Source organism: Danio aesculapii, chromosome 15 (genome assembly GCF_903798145.1).
Source record: "Danio aesculapii chromosome 15, fDanAes4.1, whole genome shotgun sequence".
NCBI lineage: Eukaryota > Metazoa > Chordata > Actinopteri > Cypriniformes > Danionidae > Danio > Danio aesculapii.
Genome location: NC_079449.1, coordinates 25,138,994 through 25,162,152, shown reverse-complemented (window position 1 = coordinate 25,162,152; position 23,159 = coordinate 25,138,994). Strand labels below are relative to the sequence as shown.

Below are 23,159 nucleotides of genomic sequence, written 5' to 3'. Positions count from 1 at the left end.
AAACGGAATCCTGGTGTGACTTCAGTTAATCAGTTTTGGCCAATGCGAATAGTTATTTTTCAAGAGTCTAAACATATGATGTAAGTAAAGTCATCTTTCGCTACTGTATTGTTTTTAAATAGAGAAAATATTTTACAAGTAACTTTAATTCTAAATCTTGGACCTTATTCTTGAAAGAAAATATGACTAATAAAAAAAGTGTGTAGCACCAAAAGCGGCCCATATAAACATTTATTTCAATACTATTTTGGCTATTGTTGTTATCCATGAAGAGAGGCTAGGAAAACTGTGAAGCTTTAAATTATTATTATTATTATTATTATTGTTGTTGTTGCTTTAACTTTTTTTTATATTTAAATGGCCAACTTCTGACTGAGGAAAGTTAAATGTGCTGGCCAGCTTGTTATTTGCTTAATCAATTACAATAGGCTACAGTTTTTAATTTAAAACCTTTTTTTCTATTGATATTATGATTTAATAAATTAGTATTTTAAAAATAAATATTTGTCATATTTCTTTATTCTAAATCTTTAGGAAATATTTTCAGTACATCAGAAATTGTCGTTATGATGACCATCTAACAAGCTAATCCCGCTAAAAATAGAAAATGAGGCATATGACTGCAAAAAGGTTCAGAAAAGAACCACCCCTTTCACCAGGCTGGCTACGGGCCTGAACTATACTGTAAAAAAAGTATAGCAAATGCAACATAACTCCTGACAGCCGGTTTGATCACATCATCACAAAAAAGTGAAAGTTTGTGTTGTGTGTAAATGACAACTGTGTTCTATTTGTGGTAACTTTTGCTGCCTGTGTTTACTGTTGGGTAACAAAATACAATAGCATCAAAGTTTAAAACTGTATTTTAATTTTAATCTGTGGAAATGTATATAAAGTTTTGCATAAAGAGCGCATAAGATTTGCAAATCATGTCTAACTGCCTGAAGTTTTTCAAAAAAAGAGTGATGTATTACAAAAATGGATGTTGGCCATTGAGAATTTGGTTAACACGACAGGGTTAAGTGTCTTAGGAACTGAAAAACTGGTATCTAAATTGGTCTAAAATGCGGATTTAGACCCCATTAATGTTTATTGTATTTTAAGTTTGGGGAAAAGCAAATGATGACCATGTACATTTTTGGATAACCTATTATATAAATGATTAATTTTCTCAACAGATTTCATCTTTTTTTGCTGAGTCATTACCCAGTGTTGGAGGTCAAATCATTTTCCCAGCTGGTTATTGTAAAAGAGTAGCAGAGTAAGTGTTTTCTCTACAGTTTGTTGAGTATCTGTACATTTATTTGGGAAGCAGTGAATGAAGCGGTTTTTCCCTCAGATATGTTCATGAAGCAGGAGGAGTTTATGTGGCAGATGAGATTCAGACAGGCTTTGGTCGTGTCGGGAGTAATTTCTGGGCATTTCAGCTTGAAGGTGAAGATTTCTGCCCTGACATTGTGACCATGGGCAAACCAATGGGCAACGGCCATCCCATTGCATGTGTGGTCACTTCAGAAGAGATCGCTGGTGCTTTTACAGCCAATGGAGTGGAGTACTTCAACACAGTGAGTGCTTAGAGCTAATTTTGTGCTAATGTATGTTAGAGCTGCACGATATACTTCATATACTTTGATAATTCACACATATAAGTCACTTTCCAAAGCCTTTTCATTTAACCACACAACAACCTCAAAACCATATGCAATTCTGAGTGTGCCTCACACAGGTGAGTGGGCTTAACAAACCACCTGTAGAAAATATACTCTTCTCTCTCTCTCTCTAAAAACACACACACACACACACCTCCGTACTCTAGCACTTAATTCTCTGAGCACAAACAGTTCTTTTGTAAAATGAGCATTTCTGTATTTCCACTTCTTTTTGAATTACTGAATGCCTCCTCAATTGTAAGCCGGTTTGGACAGAAGCGTCTGTCAAATGACAACTGTAAATTTATATCGTTTCAGGTGTTTTGAAAACTGTATAAGTAACATTTCGGGTTTCTCCCATGCAGTTTGGAGGTAACCCAGTGTCCTGCGCCATTGGTCTGGCAGTTTTAGATGTGATAGAGAAAGAAGATCTCAGAGGCAATGCTGTGCGTGTCGGAGGTCATCTTAAACAGCTGCTCCTTCATCTTCAGGAAAAACATCTACTCATCGGAGATGTGCGGTATAAAATAAACAAAATAAGTCTTGTATAGTACTATTGTAATACTATGGTAATAATTAATATATCTTTACAAAAATAAATTCACAATGTGACTTTATTTTTGTCTTGCATTTCTGAGAAAATCTGAAATATAAAAACAAAATTCTGAAATATTAGCCAGAAATAAGAAGGTAATTATTATCCCTCCTGCAAAATGTTTATACTTTTTCAAATATTCCGTAAGTGCTATTTAATGGAGATTTTTTTTTAAAAGTGTGATTCATAAATATTTAAAGGGGTGGTCCAGAGTGTATTTTAAGGCTTGGTTGTGTTTAAAAGATGCAAAGCAATGTGTGCTTATGCTTCATTTGTAAAAATCATTAAATCTTTTTATACATCTTACTTTGATTATATACAGCTACTCGGCTAACATGAAAACGACTGTCATATTTCCTAGTTCCACTGAATTAATTTTTTCAACGCATAAACATAATAGTTTTAATATTTAGTTTCCAATAGCTCATTTCTTTTGTCTTTGCCATGATGATATGCATGATAATATTTTATTAGTTATTTTGCAAGATACTAGTATTAGTATCTAGTAACTTAAAGTGCGATTTAAAGGCTTAACTAGGTTAATAAGGCATATCAAAGAACATTTGTAGTTTGTTCAGTAGACAATTAAAAAAATGAAGGCGGCAAATAATATTGTCCATAGCAGTTTTTGCATTTACAGATTTAAAATCCCTGCCAAACTTATACGCTTGTTCTCTAGAAGATAAACATAACAAGAATTGCTCATTTTTTTCTTGCTCTGTTAAATGCCACTTGGGAATAAGTTAATAATCATGTCTTCAAATGTAAATCTCAGAATTTCAACTTCAAGAAAAAGTAATAATTGTGAGGAAAGAAAATCTGAATTGCTTGATATAATCTTGAAATTCTTGAAATTGAGTTTAAGTTTATACTGTGAGGTCATTCCAAAAAAAAATGGTTTTGTTACTCTTAAAATATGTTTTATTCATTGATGGAAATGGCTAACATCACGCTGTAAAATAAAAAAAGAAAGCATAGCAGGTCTGTCTTATTTTCGTTTTTTCTTCCAGTGGTGTTGGGCTGTTTATAGGTATGGAGCTTGTTAAAGACAGAGAGTCCCGAGAACCAGCAACAGAAGAAGCAGCACATCTAGTCCGAAGGTACAGACATTTTCTCTTCTTTCTCATCGTTACATTTATCCGATGACCAACTGCTCTTTCTGATTTGTTCAGGCTGAAAGAGGATCGTATAGTGATGAGCACAGATGGACCATGGGACAGTGTCATCAAATTCAAACCGCCAATGTGCTTCAGCATGGAGGACGCTAACAGAGTCGTTATATGCATTGACCAAATACTTAGAGGTTGGTAGAGATTTAATAGTTAAACTAATTAATCTGCAAATATTTTCTTGTAAATCATATCTAAGTGAAACTTCATTTCTCTTTGGACTTACAGAAATGGAGGATGTCCAAAAAGAGGACTGTGGAAAAAGTTGAGGTTTAAAAAAAGATTCTCTGGGAAATTTATTAATGATTTCACATCTCAAAACTGATCGAATCACATAGTAAATTAATATTATTTGCATTTTTAAATATACTTCGGTTGACATTCATAGAACAATTAAACTCTTTGAACTGAATTTACTTAAGCTACACACCTGACAACATTTGTGAAATAAATCTTAAACCAACATATTGACACACAGAAAACTACACATATTATTTACCAGAATGAGACGTAAACAAATATTAAGACATTTAAGATTTTAACGTCCGTTTTATAGTCAAAACTAAATATATAATTTTTTCCAAATTGTACACAAATCCTCCTGCATGATCTTTATATTACACATGTACTGCTCATTTTTGAATAGTGACTCTAAAATAAAAGTGGTTATTGACAAGCAATGTTCACCCTTTTGTAAACATCTTTGCACAACATAAAACAATGTAAATTTACATCAAGCTATTTAAATGACTTTTTAGCCATATAAACAATATGTGTTCTCCAGTAGAGAGAAGTAAAAAAAAACATTACAATTTAATCTTTTCATAAATATTTAAAGGGGTGGTCCAGAGTGTATTTTAAGGCTTGGTTGTGTTTAAAAGATGCAAAGCAATGTGTGCTCATGCTTCATTTGTAAAAATCATTAAATCTTTTCATACATCTTACTTTGATTATATACAGCTACTCGGCTAACATGAAAACGACTGTCATATTTCCTTGTTTCTCTGAAAGGCCCGCCCTCAAGAGGCTCTGATTGGTCAGCTAACATTATGTGCTGTAATTCGTGGATCGGCTCCACATCTACTAGCACGTGCTTTGCCACACTGTCAGTCAGTGTGGCTGTTAGTTGTATCGGTTAACCTGAATCAGGTAGAAAATGAAAAGGACGCAGCTGAACCTCACGACTGTTCTCTAAAATAAAAATTGACAAGTGTCTCCTAAATATATATTTGGATAATGAGCATATGTAAGTAATATGAAATGTTCACATATCTTTTGCAAGTTCGTTACTTGAGATCTATAATGCACGGACAGCAGCCATATAGAGAGACACTGCAGCGCTGCTGAAGATTGTGGCTGTTTACAGCAGTTTGATTGATAAATATGAATTTGTATCTACATTTTTAATGGTGCCAAACAGCATTTCCCATTGTTTACATCCTTTTTTATGTCCTCGCTACAACATACCATTAACGCTAGAAACTGTGCATGTAGTCGATCAATTTTAACAAATAAAAATACTTACAGGTTGTGGCTCACAATCCACAGCTTCGTCTATTATGGTTGGAGCTGCTCTTTCTTAAAGGAGTTTTTAGCCGAATCCAGCACTGAACTAGAAGAGATTCTGGAAGCTGTTCTTTGTCAAATGCTACCTATATATATATTTTTAGAATTCTCTGTAACATAATTAAATTTAAACTGTAAGCACTTCTCTCTTTGTGTTGTGTATTTTGGAAGCCCAAATACAGAAACAGAAGAAGCTCTGTGGAAATAGCAGTGTTTGGACTGCATTTTAGCTTTCTCTGCTATAACATTACAGCACCTCTGGCCATGCCCCTTCACTGCATGGGGTGTATGCGCTTAACCTGAAGGGTTCATGATTTCATTGACCCGGATGTATTTTTTTTGTAATCTCCAAACTTCGTTCGCTGTAGGCTTTGCTAAGCTAACTCTGTAAAAGCCAATGTCTTCCTTTGCATTGAACTTTGAGCGCATTACATTCAGAGATGTTGTTTATGTTCACACAGCTACATTACACATGAAATAAAGTTTAAAATATGATTTTGTAGTGGACCACCCCTTTTAAATGAACAAAATACATTCTTAAAACTGTACCTGACTACTATATTCACACAAAATCATCTTGTGAAGCGTCTGGAACCTGAAAAACAATATCCAGATTTTAATAAGAATCTAGAAGTGTGGAAATTGTGACACATTTGAGAGCAAGTCTCACCTTGTTATTAAGTCCCGAATTTATGGTCTGCCTGGTGTTTCTTAATTTCTCATAATGCAGTCCATCCACCACCAGCAACCTGAGAGGTGATCCTCCTCCTTTTATCAGTCTCACCACCTCATCAAAATATTCTTCCTCAACATTCTGTCCATTCACTTCTACCAGCACATCCCATTTACGCAGCCCGGCTTTCTCTCCTGTGCTCCCAGACACCACCTATAGGCCAGAATGAGAGTTGCATGTCAGACTTGGAGAAGCATACTTCAAGCTGTAGTTTTTAGTGAGTATGTTATTAAATCATTGTTAAAGTATGTTGGCGTGGGCATCCCAACACAAAGTCACTGTCTTAAAGGGATAGTTGACCTAAAAATGAATATTTACTGTTAATTTACACTCCATGTAGCTGACTTACATTTTTTAGCTGAAATTATAGTAATCGGTGACTCATAAAATGCTAAATAAGAGCTATTGGCCCTTTAAAAGTAAAATAAAACATGCTGATCATACATTGAGGTCTTATGATGCGACATGGTTCATGTGTGGAAGAAACTGAATGTCATGAGTAGCCCTGAGTATGTTTATGACAGCCTGGATATGATGTTGTATATGAAATATTGTGTATCTGTTTACTCTTCATAAATGAAATTGCACTCATAAACTGTACAGTAATGATACTCTTTTATACAGGTTCCAAGATAAGAATATGATTTGCTAAACAATGAAACACAGGCATCCTCCCTCTCTGACTGCTGTGAATGTGTTTCACTAGTCTGTGGATTAAAGAGGATAATTCTGTAGATTATTTTCAGTTTCTTGCTCACACCAACTGTTTCACTATAAGACATCGATGCATCTAAAGAAGCCATTGGTATAATTTGGAATTGGCTGTATATGTTTTCTTGAAGTGCCAGTCGAAGTTTACACGCATTCCATACCATTTTTGATGGCCTGAGAGGGAGTTAAATTTTGGGTGATCTATTCCTATAAGGGATGAGTCTGGGAACGGGAATATCATTTTGCCTGACCAGCAAGGGAATTCTTAAGGATGATGTATTTTTGTAGGTCAAAGCCTGGAAATTAGCTAGAGTTTTAGTACTACCAAAGACTACAGAATACACAAGACATGTCACTCGTATAGTTTTGAATGAGGAAAAGTGTAACGGTCAATATGGCAGACGAAGCCCCACCTTCTAGTACAGGAGCCAAATAGCAATCGCTATATGGCGAATAAAGCCCACCTTCAAGTACAGGAGCCAATCAGCGATGGCTATAGATTGACAATTCTAGGGGAGGGGCTCGTACCAGACGTAAGTTTCTGCAGATTTTGTGTGATACGAACATTTAGGAATGAAACTAAAGACAGATGTTTAATTTTATTGGTTATTCGTAACATGAAATATAATCGTGAGCTTGTCAAGTAGTTTTGGAGAATTCGATGTTTCCCCATTCAAACAGGATGCCCAAGCATACTGCCCGAGAGACGTTTCAAAGATGGCTGCCGAGTAAAATGACTTGCCTTAAAAGGACTTTGGTACTACAGAGTGAGTGACTTTTTAAGATTGAATAGTGATGGGTTTGTTTGTTTAAACAGGTTTTTAGTTAAATGTCTGGAAAAAGAGAAAACATCTACAATATTAAAGGCACACTGTCATTTTTCACCACTAGAGGGGGTGTATTCACAACAAACAAAGGCATAGGCTGTTAATCAATATGCGTTCTTCAGCGACATTCTCGTGTAACGTCATCATTAACTGTCAACGTTCAGTTCCAAAACTCAAAACCACAAGAACGGAGGACACGTGAACGTTCCCGGATGTGTTCTTGGTATCAAGGATGCACTGATGCAGACTTGCGCACCAAACTCGCTCTAGAAGTCCCAGCAATCATTGCAGCTGAATAAAGGTGGTGGGAAGTGCAGCATTTTATATAGAGTTATTGTTAAAGTTTAGAGATATAACTTATTTGTCTCAGGAGTTTCCCTAAATGAGATGGTAAGAGTTAACATTAACATGAAAGTGTTTATTTTCTGAAATTCGTATTGTCGTGTTGTCGTTTTTATTGCATCTTATGGGACTTGTGCAGAAGTCATGTTCATGGCTGACCGTATTCAAATTGTATTCTCATGGTAGTATGAAGCAGAGGAAGGCTGAAAGCCATTGAACTAACAGGGAAAAGGCATGAAAGCAGCAGAGCTTTTATTATGCCACAATTGACCACTTTTTTATTGTCCCTCACAACATTTGTGGTCTCTTTTAACCACGAGTTACCAGGGGCGGACTGGCCATCTGGCAGACCGGGCAGTGTCCCACTGGGCCAACATACTTTTTTTGCCGGGCTGATCATCTTTTTATGATCTGATCGGCTCATAAAACACTAAGCAGACTGTCGGTTTTTTCTACCTAATTAATTGACGATGCTGTGATCTGTGACACTCTGAAAATTAGATGTTTTTTTTATTTCGACAGACTGGCCCATGTGACATAATCTGCAGACCATTGGTTATTTTCTATATTGACATTGGGCTGACCCAATCTCAAACTCCCATTTTGGGCACTGTGTGAGCGAGCAACGTTGGTGTGTATTTGTCAAAATAGTCGAGAGTCAAGCCTGTTGCATGCTGCACACGCTTGTATGGAGAGCCAAAGTCTGGGAGAGCAGAAGCAGCACACAGCCATTTGCCTTTTGCGTCTGCAGCACACAGCGGTGTTGGCAGCTGTTGCACAGATCAATCTATCCCAGTCTATTCTATCTAGTTACCTAGTAGCACCAAGGCCCGTGGCAACTTCCCCATGCTGTTTCCTTAACCTGCAACTCCTTATTTTTCAAATTATATAGATCCTAAAGACCTGTATGCTTCTCAAGCTCTATGAGGAGTGTAATTCATGTCATTTAAGGTGCACTCGATCAGAAGACAAATCGCCTGTGGTAGCATGACATTTTGTTTTTGATCATCGGCATGATGTAGGCCTATATAGTTACAATAATATTTATACAATATGGTTATAATGATAATTATACATGACAAAACTAGTGTGCAACTTAAGCAAAACTACTAATAAAAAAAATTATATTTAGTTTTGTAGTTCGGGCCCAAACAAATATTTGTTGCATTTTTTAATCATTTAAGTTCATTTGATTGACTATGTACAATCTTTAAGCTATGTTTGATAAGGCTTTCTGACACATTGCTTTTATTATTTAACTTTATTTTGTTAATCCGCATTAACTGTGTGCGTCAGCAGGCAGTTTTTCTTATGTTCATTATTTAATATAGCCTCCCTCAAAACACACAGGCACACACAAGATGGACTTCCAGTGTGGATTATAATTTAATTATAATAATAAATAAAAAAATTTAAGTTTTTAATGTGTCGAGTCTCATTATTTCCTATATATGGCTTCTGTGCTTTTATAGAATATGAGTTGGTAAACATATTCAAGGCTGTGCACAGATGGGTAGCATGTTGATTGTATGTATTGGGCCGCTCTGTCCTAAAATGCCAGGGCCGATTTTTCATTTTTTTTCTGCTCGTTACCCACCACATAAAAAAAAAACAACAACCCTAAAATGATTTTAGCGCGATAAAACCACTGCTTCTTCACCACGCTATAACTTCAGGTAGATAACGTGATGAAGAAGCAGCTCTGTTTTATCATGCTAAACGCTTTTTAGAAAAACACGGTGGGTAACAAAAGGCTAAAAGGACCACAAATGTTGTGAGGGATAATAAGCGTCCATCATACCAAAAGATGGCGTGTTTTTAATGTAAATTGCAAACTGCCATTGTGACACCAAACACCATTATGGAAGAAAGCTGGAGTGTTTACTACTGCAACAGTGGGTGCTTATTGGGATTATCTACACAATAGATTCTCTTATGTGAACTTGATGCCATAGACTCTTGACATCTGAACATCGTGTTCTTGACAGTCTATTATTTACATTTTATGGCCCTAAACACGAAGCTGAACAAAGACAACTGTGATTGTGATTTACATGTCAGTCACACAGTCTATTGGATGATCCTTTCCCAATAAAACTTTCAGAGACGTCCAGATTTTCTGCATGTCATCAGTCTGACAGTCCAGCTACTGTATGTGATTCACTGCCGCACTCTATAGTTTCTAACATAAAAATCTGTACACACTAATAATTAATAATAATAATATTTATTATTATTATTGTTATTATTATTATTGTACACACTATAGTTCTACCAACAAAATAAACAGAACTGAGAAACAATACCTGGCTGATATAAGTCCCAGGCTTATTTTCAACACAGCCAAGGTTGAAGCCGAATCCCGTACCCTCCTTATGAAGCTCACAAAGTCGAGGATGCGGGGGATTTTGGTGTCCCTCAGGATGTTGTGAAGCCAGTGTAGTGAACGGTTCACACTTTGGTATGTGATCGTCATAGAACAGCAATGGAGACATCGCCAGCTAAAGTGGATGAAGGAACAAACTTCTCAGTGATAAATCCAAGCACATCCTACACAAATAATGATTTCCAACATTATCTAGGTCACAGCGACCTCACCCATTCCCCAGGGTCCAACTCTCTTTCATACGGTTGATTCATTTCATTTTAAAAACACCTGTTTTGGTGTACTAGAAGCTTCTTAGTTGGGCCTCGGGGTCAAACGTCTTTAGTCGGATGAAAAATATGTTGATTTAGCAGCTGAATGTCGCCGCTCCTCTACTTTATAGGAGTATGTGAAAGCGTGTTTGTGTAAGCACCTGTGTGTAAAAGTCTCTGCCAGCGATGGAGATGGTGGTGAGGGTGACCTGCTGGCCGCTTTGCCGTATTTTGCTGACGATGCCCTCATGCTCCGCATCCTCCACCTGCTCTCCGTTCACCGCGAGCACAATTTCTCCATCCTCCATTCCTGCAGTCTCAGCTGGGCTGCAGGGGTCGATCTCTCGTAATACATGAGCTACAGAGCAAACATATTAGTACAGTACTGATGGAAATTCTATACCACATGCTGAAAATAATGCTTAGTGTTAATAGAGAACAAGGAATTTTGTTTTCAATGCCATTGACAGAGGTCCTTAATGTTGTGATCCATTTGTCAGACTACTATTTTAAATAGTTTGGGATTTGCATTTTAAATAGAGACACAATTATACTGTGAAAAACATATATAAAAATAATAATTGTGAAAAAATTAGATTCATTCTTTTTTCCTAACAAAACAGAGTATAAATAAAACATTATTAATCAGACATATTTATTTTATTATTATTTATCTGTCTATAAAATTAAATATTTTTTAAACAAGTGATTCAGTTATTTAATATTAATATTATTTACTTAATAGCATGATATTTTGTAATTAATATAATGATAGTTAATTTTAAATAAAAAAATCATTTATAAAGTATTTTATACCATGTTCCAAAAAGAAACATTACTTAAAAAATAATTAGATTAAGTTACTTTCCAAAACCATAGGAAATATTTTATTCACTCACCGGCCACTTTATTAGGTACACCTTACAAGTACTGGGTTGGACAACTTTTTGCCTTCAGAACTGCCTTAATCTTTGTTTCATAGTTTCATAAAGGTACTGGAAATATTCCTCAGAGATTTTGGTCCATATTGACATGATAGCATCACGCAGTTGCTGCAGATTTGCAGGCAGCACATCCATGATGCGAAGCTCCCGTTAAAACACATCTTTTAAGTACAGTGAACTCATTGTCATGTTCAAGAAACCAGTCTGAGATGATTCACGCTTTATGACATGGTGGGTTATTCTGCTGAAAGTAGCCATCAGAAGATGGGTAAACTGTGGTCATAAAGGGATGTACATGGTCAACAAAGATATTCAGGTAGGCTGTGGCATTGACACGATACTCAATTGGTACTAATGGACACAAAGCGTGCAAAGAAAATATCCCCCACACTATTACACCACCAGCCTGAAACCACTGAAACAAGGCAGGATGGATCCATGCTTTCATGTTGCGGACGCCAATTTCTGACCCTATCTAAATGTCGCAGCAGAAATTGAGGCTCATCAGACCAGGCAACGAGCCTGTGTGAATTGTGGCCTCAGTTTCCTGTTCTTAGCTGACAGAAGTGGTACCCGGTGTGGTCTTCTGCTGCTATAGCCCATCCGCCTCGAGGTTGGACATGCTGTGCATTCAGAGACGCTCTTCTGCAGACCTCAGTTGTAACAAGTGGTTATTTGAGTTACTGTTGCCTTTCTATCAGCTCGAACCAGTCTGCCCATTCTCCTCTGACCTCTGCCATCAACAAGGCATTTTCACCCACAGAACTGCTGCTCACTGCATATTTTCTCTTTTTCAGACCATTCTCTGTAAACCCTAGAGATGTTTCTGCATGAAAATCCCAGTAGATCAGCAGTTTCTGAAAAACTCAGACCAGCCCATCTGGCACCAGCAACCATGGCACGTTCAAAGTCACTTAAATCACCTTTCTTCCTCATTCTGATGCTCAGTTTGAATCTGTCCAAGCTAACTGAGTGTATTAAAGATGTTAAAGACTGGATGACCAACAATTATCTTCTCTTAAACTCCGACAAAACAGAATTATTACTTATTGGGCCTAAATCCTGTACACAGCAGATCTCACAACTCGATCTACAATTAGAGGGATACAAAGTTAGCGTTAGTTCTACTATAAAAGATCTGGGTGTCATATTAGACAGCAATTTAACTTTTAAAAATCATATATCCCATGTCACAAAAACTGCTTTCTTTCATCTGAGAAATATAGCTAAGTTACGAAGTATGCTATCCATCTCAGATGCAGAAAAGCTAGTCCATGCTTTTATGACTTCTAGGCTGGACTACTGTAATGCACTGTTTGCTGGCTGCCCAGCATCCTCTATTAACAAACTTCAATTAGTACAAAATGCAGCTGCCAGAGTTCTAACCAGGTCTAGAAAATTTGATCACATCACCCCAATTTTATGCTCCTTACACTGGCTGCCTGTTAAGTTTCGTATTGAATTTAAAATATTGCTTCTTACATATAAAGCTCTAAATAATCTAGCTCCTGCTTATCTAACCAATCTTCTGTCTCGCTACAATCCAACTCGCTCTTTAAGATCTCAAAACTCAGGACTTCTGGTAGTACCTAGAATAGCAAAGTCGAGTAAAGGAGGTCGAGCCTTCTCATTTATAGCTCCTAAACTCTGGAATAGCCTTCCTGATAACGTCCGAGGCTCAGACACACTCTCCCAATTCAAAACTAGATTAAAGACCTATCTGTTCAGTAAAGCATACACTTAGTGCACCACTTAGGGGGCTTCCACACAGGTTATGCATCTTGCTGATATACACTGTGAACATCAGCTACGCTAATTATTTTCTTTATTCTCCATTTCCACCTGGGGATACTCTTCCCGAGGCCCTCAGACTATGCAGAGTCACTGATTCGATCCAAGACCAACGACGAGATGATCCCAAGGTTTCCATATCCTGGACCAGGCCGAATCCTGAGCAGCTACTGCGATGGTCATGGAAGAGTGGAGAACATGAGACTATTTCCTATGACGCTCCAGAGACAGACGAGTCTTCGCTGAGGCCAGCTTCCAGCCTCCGCCACTGAGACTGCAGCTCTGCACAAGACGTTTGGCCAGCGGAGAAATTAAAATGGTCGTGCCCAACTGAGCCTGGTTTCTCTCAAGGTTTTTTTTCTTCACTTCCGCCTTTAGTGAAGTTTTTTTTCCCTCTCCGCTGTCGCCACTGGCTTGCATGGTTCAGGATCTGTAGAGCTGCGCATCGTTGGATTTGCTCTTCAATATTTGGACTCTCAGTAGTGATTATTAAACCACACTGAACTGAGCTCAACTGAACTGAACTTAAACACAACAAACTGAACTACACTGTTCCTATTTACTGTGACCTTTTATGTGAAGCTGCTTTGACACAATCTACATTGTATAAGCGCTATACAAATAAAGGTGAATTGAATTGAATTGAATTGCAGCAGGCGTCTTGACCATGTCTACACGCCTATTTGCACTGAGTTGCTGTCATGTAATTGGCTGATTAGAAATTTGCATTAACAAGCAGTGGCCGGTGAATGTATACAGAAATACACAAAAAATACACATTAAATATATGAATATAACATTGACAGTAATAATAGAAATCTTTAATAAATTAAGTTTCCATTTTTTATAAACATTTTTAAATGATGACGTTACATACTAAACTGTATTTTAGTTAAAGCCAAAGTTTTAGTAAAACCCTCACCAATGCGTCCTGATCGTAACTTCTCTTGCCTTAAGAGGAACCCATATCCCTGTGATCCTTGAGTCAGGTGGAGTGTTTTTGGTCTGTAGGGCAGATTATGGGTTTCGGCAAAAGCAGGAATTATGGGTAATCCCATGCGATTATAAATCTCTTCACTCCTGCTGTCAATTACCAAGACGGTCAGATGCTTTTCACATTTCTTCACCTGGTGAGATAAAAAGGGAAATTCTTGCAAATCTAGAAAATAAGAGCCACCTTTTTCCTACACCCCATAATGCTTTGTGTGAATTATAACAGTAACTTTCATTAAACTGTATCTAATCAGTGAACTGAAACTGAACCGTTACACCAAAGGCAGTTATTATAAGGCTTATTATAATAACAGCTTATTAAAATATACAAATAACTATCAACACATCATGAATAACCTTCAAAAACTCATAACAATAGTCATGTAATAGTCTGTAATATATATATATATTATATATATTATATATATATTGACTATTACTGTACTATTGGGGATGCAAAGAGAAATAATCAAGAACTAAACACAGCTAACTCAAAACAGTTTTGATAAGCTTGTGGCAACACAAATGTGGCATTAAAATGCCAATAAAGATAGATATTAGAAGCACACTTACCATTTTGGCCAGTGCTGCATATGAGATGACAGAAATCGAGACTCCATTGATCCAGATAAGCCTGTCTCCATTCTGGACGCCTGCTCTTTCAGCTGGACCATCAGTCACTGGGCTCAGGCGATATCGGCCTCGTGCTCCTGATCACACATATTCCATCAAATAAACAAGAGCTCACCAAAATCATTCCTATATATTCCATGATGAATTATTCAGTCATTCATTCATTTTCCTTCAGCTTAGCCCCCTATTTATCAGGGATCGCCACAGCGGAATGAACCGTCAACTATTCCAGCTTATGTTTTTTGCAGTGGATGCCCTTCCAGTCGCAACCCAGTAAAACATCCATACACTCTCACATACACAATCATACACTATGGCCAATTTAGCTTATTTAATTCACTTAAAGCGCATGTCAATGGACTGTGTGGGAAACCGGAGCACCCGGAGGAAACCCATGCCAACACTGGGAGAACATGCAGACTCCACACAGAAATCCCAACTGGCCTAGTTGGGACTCGAACCAGCGACCTTCTTGCTGTGAGTGCTAACACTGAGCCACCGTGCCTCCCCATTCTGAATTGTTCCTTGTAAATGTGCACAAACGACTTTTTTTATCTACGTTTCCTCATTTAGTGTATATGGATGTCATCAAATCTGTGTGTTATGAGTGAGGTGTGGCTGGTGGTGTGAGTGTTAATGAGCAACATAAAACAGAGATATTTTATGTTGTCATTTTCGTTTGTGTGGCATTCATCCATTAGGGACTGCCATTTCTTCTACACTATAAATGTAATAATTTTTTTTTGTAATGAAATCCTTAGCAATAATGACTAAAACGTCTTTGGTGGGGGTTATTGGTGTTATATTTAACTAAGAATAAACAGGTTACTTAAAATAAACCTTAATATTTTTAACAAAAAATAATCTACTTACTTTATTTCACCTTGTTACCAAGATATCTCTCATTTCCATCCAGATTAAACTTGTGAATTACAACTGTAAAACTAAAATTTAAATAGAAAATGACTATTGAGAAAAATGATAAAAAGCACACTATAAATTATACAATAATTCAACTGCTATTAAAAATTGTAATGACAAATAAAAAATTCTGACAAATGACAAAGTCCCAATGATGACAAAGTAATGACAAAGTCCCAATGAACCGGAAGCTGTGATCATTTTTGTGTCCGTAATTGTGACGCAGTTCCTAGAGAAATGGAATTTTAAATGATACATCAGTGGGCGTGGCTTGTTTCTTCTACCACAGGCTGAATGGATGTAGTAAAGTAAGCATTTCCTTCAGAAATATCAGGAAAGGGGTTTTAGTAGAGATGTTGCAACCTAACAGACACCTCCTGCTCACCATTACTGTTTGTTGTCGAAACTGACAGTTGAACCAGCGTGGTTAAGTGTGTTAGCCACGCCCAATACCTCAAAATCACGTAATCTGACAATTTAACAGAAAACAGGAAGTGCATTTGCAGATTTCGATTAAAGATTAGACGGACACACAATCTTTTTTTTTCCTATTGAAATGCACAGATGAACCACAACACTGCCAATGTGAGCAAACAAAATCATTGGGTTAGTTTTAAAAGTATGTATACAGTATATAAATAAAAGTAATGTGTAGAATATAAACTGAATCAAAATACTATTTTTTTCTACCAACCATTAATATATGTTAAGAGGTTATATAAACCTGAAAAGGTATGGCTATGCATTATATATGAGTATATATGTTATTTATATTTTAATTAAAAAAATTAACAAATGATTAAAAAATTATCAAACTATTTATCTGTTAAATATGTAAATATACATATTTAATGTACATACATTTAAAATGTGTATTTAATAATGAATTATAGTATATTATTTATATAAATTATTTATTTATTAGTGATTTTTTTCTCCTAGTTTTTTTACTTGCTTCAACTTATTTAAAATAGTGAGCAAAAGAAGCAGTACCTTCAATAGGAATGATGCTGAGGCCCAAACCGCTGCCAGGCTCTTTAGTGATGTGGCATAACCGCGGGCGAGAGCAGCCCTCAGGACGATAAGATCTGGCAAGCGACACAAGGTCTCTTCCCTCCGAAACTGCAAACTCATAATCCTGAGCACTCAGAACTAACAGATAGAGCTTCAGTCCAGACGCCTGCACCTTCAGCACTACCTGAAAACAACACACAGCTCAATGTACACACACTAGTAAATAGTGTTGGGTGTAACGCATTACAAGTAACGAGAGTTACTTAATAATATTACTTTTCTAAGCAAACACATTGTTTTAAACTTTCAATAATCTGTATATATGGTATTATAGCTCTGGGGTCAGGAAGTTCTCAGATAACATTATCCTAAAATATTTTTATGTGGGGTAGGTTTTTGTAAGGTAAATGTAGGTGTAGGTTATACAGTGTGTTGTTAATTGCAGAGCTCCTCTATTTAAAAAAGAAAGGAAAAAAACAAGTTCTGAAAGAGATCAAGCTTCAGCCAGGTAGCACAAAGTAAAAAGTAACACAAAAGTAACATAAAAGCAACGTAACGCATTACTTTTTTAGTTACATTTTTGGGGAGTAACTCAATATTGTAATGCATTCTTTCCCCAACACTGCTAGTAAAACTGAACAATGCCTCAGTGGTGAACATTAATATGGAAGATATGAAATATATATATATATATATATATATATATATATTAGATTTTTTTTCTCTCAACTTTTTGACATAATGGTAAGCTTTTATCTTTTCTGAGTTTATATCTTGCAATTCTGTTACAATATATAGAATTAATATGCTGACAATTTTGACTTTTTCTCAGAATTGTGTTTTTTTTCTATATTGCAATTTAGACTTTTTTTCTCAGAATTAGGTTGATATTTTTGCTATTCTGGCTCTATTTTTTTCAGTTGAATCTGACTTAATTTCTCTCAATTCTAAATTTAGAGATCTCTTAAGCAATTGCCACAATCAATTGTATGCTAAAAAATCTTAACTAAGATGTTAACTTGTCATTGTGAGAAAGTAAAAATTATGAGATAAAAGTTTTTACTTATTTTCTGTGGAGAAAACAAACTTCCATAATAACTTTATGGAATAAATTTTCCATACATCAGATGACACACTGAGGAAGGGCATCCCTTGCATAAAACATATGCCAGAGAAGTTTGCGGTTCATTCCACTGTGGCAACCAATGATAAATCCAGCCGGATCTCATGAAAAATTTAGCTATTTTACATTATGTCAGTTTAATGGCTAATTTGTACGAATTTGTACGAGTTCAGTTGAACGAAAATGTATGACTTTAAAAAGGGGGCGTGGCACCCCACCCCACCCCACCCCTAAACCCAACCATCATTGGGGCATAAGCAAATCATACTAAATTGTACAAATGAAATTGTACAAATTTATACGATTAGACACTAAATCAAAAAGTTACGAATTGCCATGAGATTGTGTTGTAGGGACAAACCCGAAGGAAAGTAAATGAATGAATGAGATGACACATTAACAAACTTTTTAAAATCTTCATTAACATCTAATAATGAAAGTAGCAACAACTATTCATTGCATGCAATCTACCCTAAATCAAACCCTTATTGTAATTTCATACTGTTAACTAATGGTACTCTGCATGTAATAAGCACAGTAATAAGGACACTGTGAAATTAAATTTATGTCACAAACACTTACGTCAAGATTTGGTGATTTAACTACAGCCATACTGCCGATACTCTGATGTAAACATCCTCATAAATTTCACAGTTAATATTTGTACTGTACATCATTCCGCTCATTTATGCTGTCTACACCACATAGAGATTAAAGACTTACTAAGCAAGAAACTGAATTGAATTGATGGTAAAAAATTATACTTATTACACTTACTTGGTCAGAAATAATATGAACAAAAGTTATTATTATCAAGATTCCTGCCTTGGAAATCCTGAATCAGTTTGGTCAACCACAAACACCTTTTGTTCCTCAGATTTTTTCTCTCTCCTGCTTGATTTGTTTTATCTTTTAGCAGTCTATAGAACTCTAAATATTTTGTCCTGTCTGACCAATTATCATTCATTCATTCATTCATTCATTCATTCATTCATTCATTTTCCTTCGCCTTAGTCCCTTTATTCATCAGTGGTCACCACAGTGGAGTGAACCGCCAACTTATCCAGCGGATGCCCGTCCAGCTGCAACTCAGTACTGGGAACCTCCCAATTAGTACAGCCAAAATGTACCAATGATTCATTGTTTTCAGCAGCAATAATAAGCTAATTATGCACGTTTCGTGGGCCTCCAATACGGCAGACTGATGACTGGCTATAAAGTCTAACATTATGACGCGCTTTATAAAATGTGAACTTCTGAGTATATTGTAAAAATGTGATTATAATTATATTTTGGCAACAATTACAGTGTTTATTAATCTATGTTAACACGACCATAGTATATAAGCTTTTAATTGTTAGCAACTAACAGGTTCAACTCTTGTTTAAATACTGTAGTGTAACTCATTCATTTATTAATTTTCCTTCATTTATCGGGGGTTGCCACACCGGAATGAACCTCCAACTATTCCAGCATATGTTTTATGCAGCAGATGCCCTTCAAGCTGCAACCCAGTACTGGGAAATACCCATACACACTCACATACACAATCAATTCACTTATATCGCAAGTCTTTTGACTGTGGGCGAAACCGGAAAACACGGAGGACACCACCGTGTCGCCTGTAACTAATTTATTTATTATAATTTAGCATTTTTATGATTGTGTTTATTTATGTAGGTCCTGTGAGACACGACATTTCGTTCCACTGTATGTCTACACATGTAGAAGAATGACAATAAAGCTCAACTTGACTTGACTATTTATTCATTCATTTCCCTTTCGGCTTAGTCCCTTTATTAATCAGGGGGTCGCCACCGCGGAATGAACCGCCAACTTATCCAGCCTATGTTTTACACAGCGGATGTTCTTCCAGCTGCAACCCATCACTGGGTAACATCCGTACCCACTCATTCACACACATACACTACGGACAATTTAGCTTACCCAATTCACTTATACCACAGGTCGACTTGTGGGGGAAACGCCTGGAGGAAACCCACGCAAACACAGGAGAACCTGCAAACTCCACAAAGAAATGCCAACTGACCCAGCCAGGGCTTGAACCAGCGACCTTCTTGTTGTGAGGTGATTGTGCTACCCACTGCAGCACTGTGCTGCCACTTGACTTGACTAATGTATTAGAATGATAAATTATGAGATTTACATTAAACTTACATTGATGCATTACATTGTTAGTTAAAAATGAAGTTTAAAGTGTAAAAAAAATTCACAGTGAGTGCTAATTCTTTATTCATGAATCCAAAATTTTCTAAATGTAACTTTTGTAGTTATTGTATGTATATTGGGACATTTTTCATACTGTGATCCACTCAAATTTGTAACATGACGGTGAACATTTTATAGTGAACCCCCCCATCCCCCCCCCCCCCCCCTAATGCTTTGCATCCACTTGCCAACCCTATTGTATTCCAGTGTTCGTGTGATTAATTCACATGACACAAAGGTCTCGTGTTTGCATATGGAAGTGCTCTCACAGTCGAGTGTTCCTTGTCATCCACAAAGTCCTCATTGACCTCCAAAACATGTTCTCCGACCCTCAGTCCAGCCCGTTCTGCGCTGCTCCAAGGCTCCACCTGCCGCACCACATGCCCTCTGCGGCGTCCCGCGTCCCGGCTCAGGTAGAAGCCGAAGCCCTGGCCCTCCTCCCGCCTCAGGACACACAGCCGCGGCTGCACATCTGGCTCTGGAAACAATAGTCAGCAATAAGAGTTTTGACTTACCTTTCGCTTTTAGTCGTTTACGATGTATTTGTCAGTATATGTATGATCGTGATTGAGGAAGTAACCTTTGTCATCAGAGATCACCAAAGCAGGATTGTCAATGCCTTCTTTCGGGTTGAAGGTGAACTTTCTGTGGAAAACATTTGCACTGTGCTGTACATATGTTTTATGTAAACAAACCAAAAAATAAGGATATATTAATAATATGGTTCTTAACACTTGAAAACGTTAATAACTCTCGTGAATGAGTAAATAACTCAATAGAATCTTGAGCTGTCTTGCTTCAGTTTACACTAATCGTTATTTACGCGGCTTTCCCCTCAAACGCACACACTATTTAGGCTATTGATGAACACGTGAATATCACTTCACATTACAAACTTTAACACAATATCCATTAAGTGTTTATGGTTTGTCACATTCTAACACGACAATTTACCTTCTGGGGATAATTTATAAAATGAGCAGAAACCGGCCTAACATTTGATCTTAAGACTACAGGGATTATTGCAGGAAATTTCTATATTAGTGCACAAATATGATTATAGTACTATCAGGGCAATATTACAATATGTACACTATAGAAATGCTGTAGAATAGAAATGTTATAGCAAAATACTCAGTATTCTTGTGGTAGTGTGTATTACATACACCAGAATCCTGTGGTAAATACTACAGAAATATGAAAGTATAAACCCACACTACCACAAGAATACTACAGGAGTATTACATACTGTTCAACACAGAATCTTGTAGTAAATACTACAGAAATATAAAAGTATTCCACACAGTACCACAAGAATACTACAGGAGTAGCTCACTATACAACAGAATCCTGTGGTAAAATGTCCCAAAAAAACAACAAAGTACTACACAATTACCACATAATTATTGTGTTGTACTGTTGATGGTTTACCACATAAAATAACGCAGGTAATTTTTGAAAGGGAAAACAAACCACAACAATAAATCATGGTGTAGCCTATATATATAATTTTGTTGATTGCAACACTAACCATAGTTTAGGCAAAAAAAACTAGCCTTTTAAAGTAATATTATCTGGGGATTAAAATTGTTTAGAAACTTAGTCTTAAAGTGGTCAATTTACTCATTTTTTATATTGTGAGAATTATTAAATTATTAACAATTACAAACAAAAAAAGTGCTAGTGTTGACAGGAACAAAGTTGTGATATTGGGTGGTTTAAAGTAGTGTAAAAATATGTATTATTATTTTTAAATTAAATGTAATACTTTAAAATGAAACTATTTTAATTAAATCTTAATTAAAAGCTGAAATAAATAACAAAGGCAATTTTAAACTGATGTTACTGAACATTTTAAGACGATAATATCAATATCATACTTGGGTAACAAAAGGCAGTGAATCCCAGGAATGGCATACCTATTGCTGAAAATAGCGTGCATTTTTGGGAAAGCCATTTGCTATAAAAATAATGATAAAACACTATCATGGCTAGGATTATCATCACCATGTACAGGATCTCCAGAGGCCAAAATGGCACTTAAAGCACTTTCTGATAACTTACTTTGGTAAATCGGGTGCATCCACTGTTTCTGTAAAAGTAGAAAAAATAAAAAAAACATTAAAAAGCAAATAGATATTTAATTAGATAATAGTTTGTGCAATTAAAAAACCCTTTGGGGATAAATAAGATAGACAAATGTATATTTTGAAAAGGTTTTATCCTGTTTATATAAGGTTTCTGTAACAAATTGAAGAAGCCAAACTGTTTTATGACATCGTTAAATGTCATAAACGTCAAGCCTTTTCTGAAAAGTAATAGTTGAAAATGTATAAGCGTGCCACATTATTTCAGTTCACTCATATCCATGGATTCAAATCCACAAAACATACACTTCTTTGGCAGGTCTTTGTTGCCAATATTTGACTGAGATTTAGAAAAAGTACACTGGGTGTTTTATAAAAAATGTAAACAAAATAAACACTACAAGAATTTGGCTTCTCAAAAACATGATTTGAAATTACAGACTCAGCCTAAACAAAATGCTGACAAGACTTGAGATCAGAGTTCAGGAGGAAAATCTTCAGTTGATTAGATTCTGTGCTTATATATGTCTGTATCTTTAGTAAAGATCTCAGGAAAAAATAAATGATTATTACATTTGTCTTAAAGGCAATGAATACAATTTTATATAAACAAAAATGAGTGCTTTAAAGACTTAAAATTATAACAAAATCCGTTCAAAATAATGCTCCAATTGGAACTTTAGTTGTGTGCATCCACCAAAATAGTTAGAAATGCACATAAATCATGACACTGCTAAATTAAACACATGTAGACATAATTCAATAATTCAGCATTTGCTAGACATAATTCAATAATTTAGCATTTGCTTTTCCTCTTAAACATATTTTATACAGCTTATTATTTATCTTCACTGTTTTTAGAAAATTAAACCCACTGAAACCCTAGAAATATCTTACATGACCTCCACATTACATGCTGTTCACTCATCTCAATAAAAACAGTGTATATTTATACAGTATGCAGTGTACATTACCTGCGGTGAATCTCATGATCCTTCTGAGGCCTGGGTGTTGTGAGGGTGCAAGGTACACATTTAAATGAAGCATAAAAACGCTTTTGTCAGTATGGCTCCTCCTTGTTCCACCAGGAGATTAATATTTAATCCCAGGTTTATGAGAAAACACCTCTGCCAACATCAGTGTTGACATAACTATATAACTAAGTATGACATAACTAACTGTATTCAAGATAACT

General features: G+C 36.1%; 2 protein-coding genes across 6 annotated transcripts in view; one reads left to right on the top strand and one right to left on the bottom strand.

Moving 5' to 3' along the window:
* phykpl (5-phosphohydroxy-L-lysine phospho-lyase) overlaps positions 1-4,089 on the top strand; it is a 13,803-nt gene extending 9,714 nt beyond the window's left edge. For all 4 annotated transcript variants that reach the window (XM_056474235.1, XM_056474237.1, XM_056474234.1 and 1 more), the window contains 6 exons: positions 1,179-1,261; positions 1,340-1,565; positions 2,015-2,169; positions 3,255-3,344; positions 3,417-3,547; positions 3,642-4,089. In XM_056474235.1, coding sequence (XP_056330210.1) covers positions 1,179-1,261; positions 1,340-1,565; positions 2,015-2,169; positions 3,255-3,344; positions 3,417-3,547; positions 3,642-3,682 — 726 coding nt within the window. In that variant the 3' untranslated portion in view covers positions 3,683-4,089. The remainder of the gene's footprint in view (positions 1-1,178; positions 1,262-1,339; positions 1,566-2,014; positions 2,170-3,254; positions 3,345-3,416; positions 3,548-3,641) is intronic.
* Positions 3,064-23,159, bottom strand: nherf4a (NHERF family PDZ scaffold protein 4a). 2 transcript variants are annotated; one of them, XM_056474233.1, is made up of 12 exons: positions 22,939-23,159; positions 21,942-21,969; positions 20,458-20,522; positions 20,147-20,355; positions 16,505-16,709; positions 14,531-14,667; positions 13,887-14,091; positions 10,391-10,587; positions 9,899-10,093; positions 5,650-5,865; positions 5,529-5,574; positions 3,064-3,417 (listed from the first exon to the last, which is right to left on the bottom strand). In XM_056474233.1, exons 1-11 carry the CDS (start codon positions 23,009-23,011, stop codon positions 5,542-5,544), a joined length of 1,563 nt encoding a protein of 520 aa, XP_056330208.1. In that variant the 5' UTR covers positions 23,012-23,159; the 3' UTR covers positions 3,064-3,417; positions 5,529-5,541. The 2 variants fall into 2 exon arrangements, with proteins under 2 accessions (XP_056330208.1, XP_056330207.1); XM_056474232.1 differs by lacking the exon at positions 3,064-3,417 and having other exon boundaries at positions 4,083-5,574.

What these genes read in the sequence shown, in the direction of transcription:
- nherf4a (XM_056474233.1), bottom strand. Translation starts at nt 23,011, where the DNA reads ATGCTTCATTTAAATGTGTACCTTGCACCCTCACAACACCCAGGCCTC. An exon ending in GATGCACCCGATTTACCAAA is followed by an intron (nt 20,523 to 21,941) that starts GTAAGTTATCAG and finishes TGTTTTCCACAG; the next exon opens with AAAGTTCACCTTCAACCCGA. An exon ending in CTGGGACTTATATCAGCCAG is followed by an intron (nt 5,866 to 9,898) that starts GTATTGTTTCTC and finishes TCTGGCCTATAG; the next exon opens with GTGGTGTCTGGGAGCACAGG.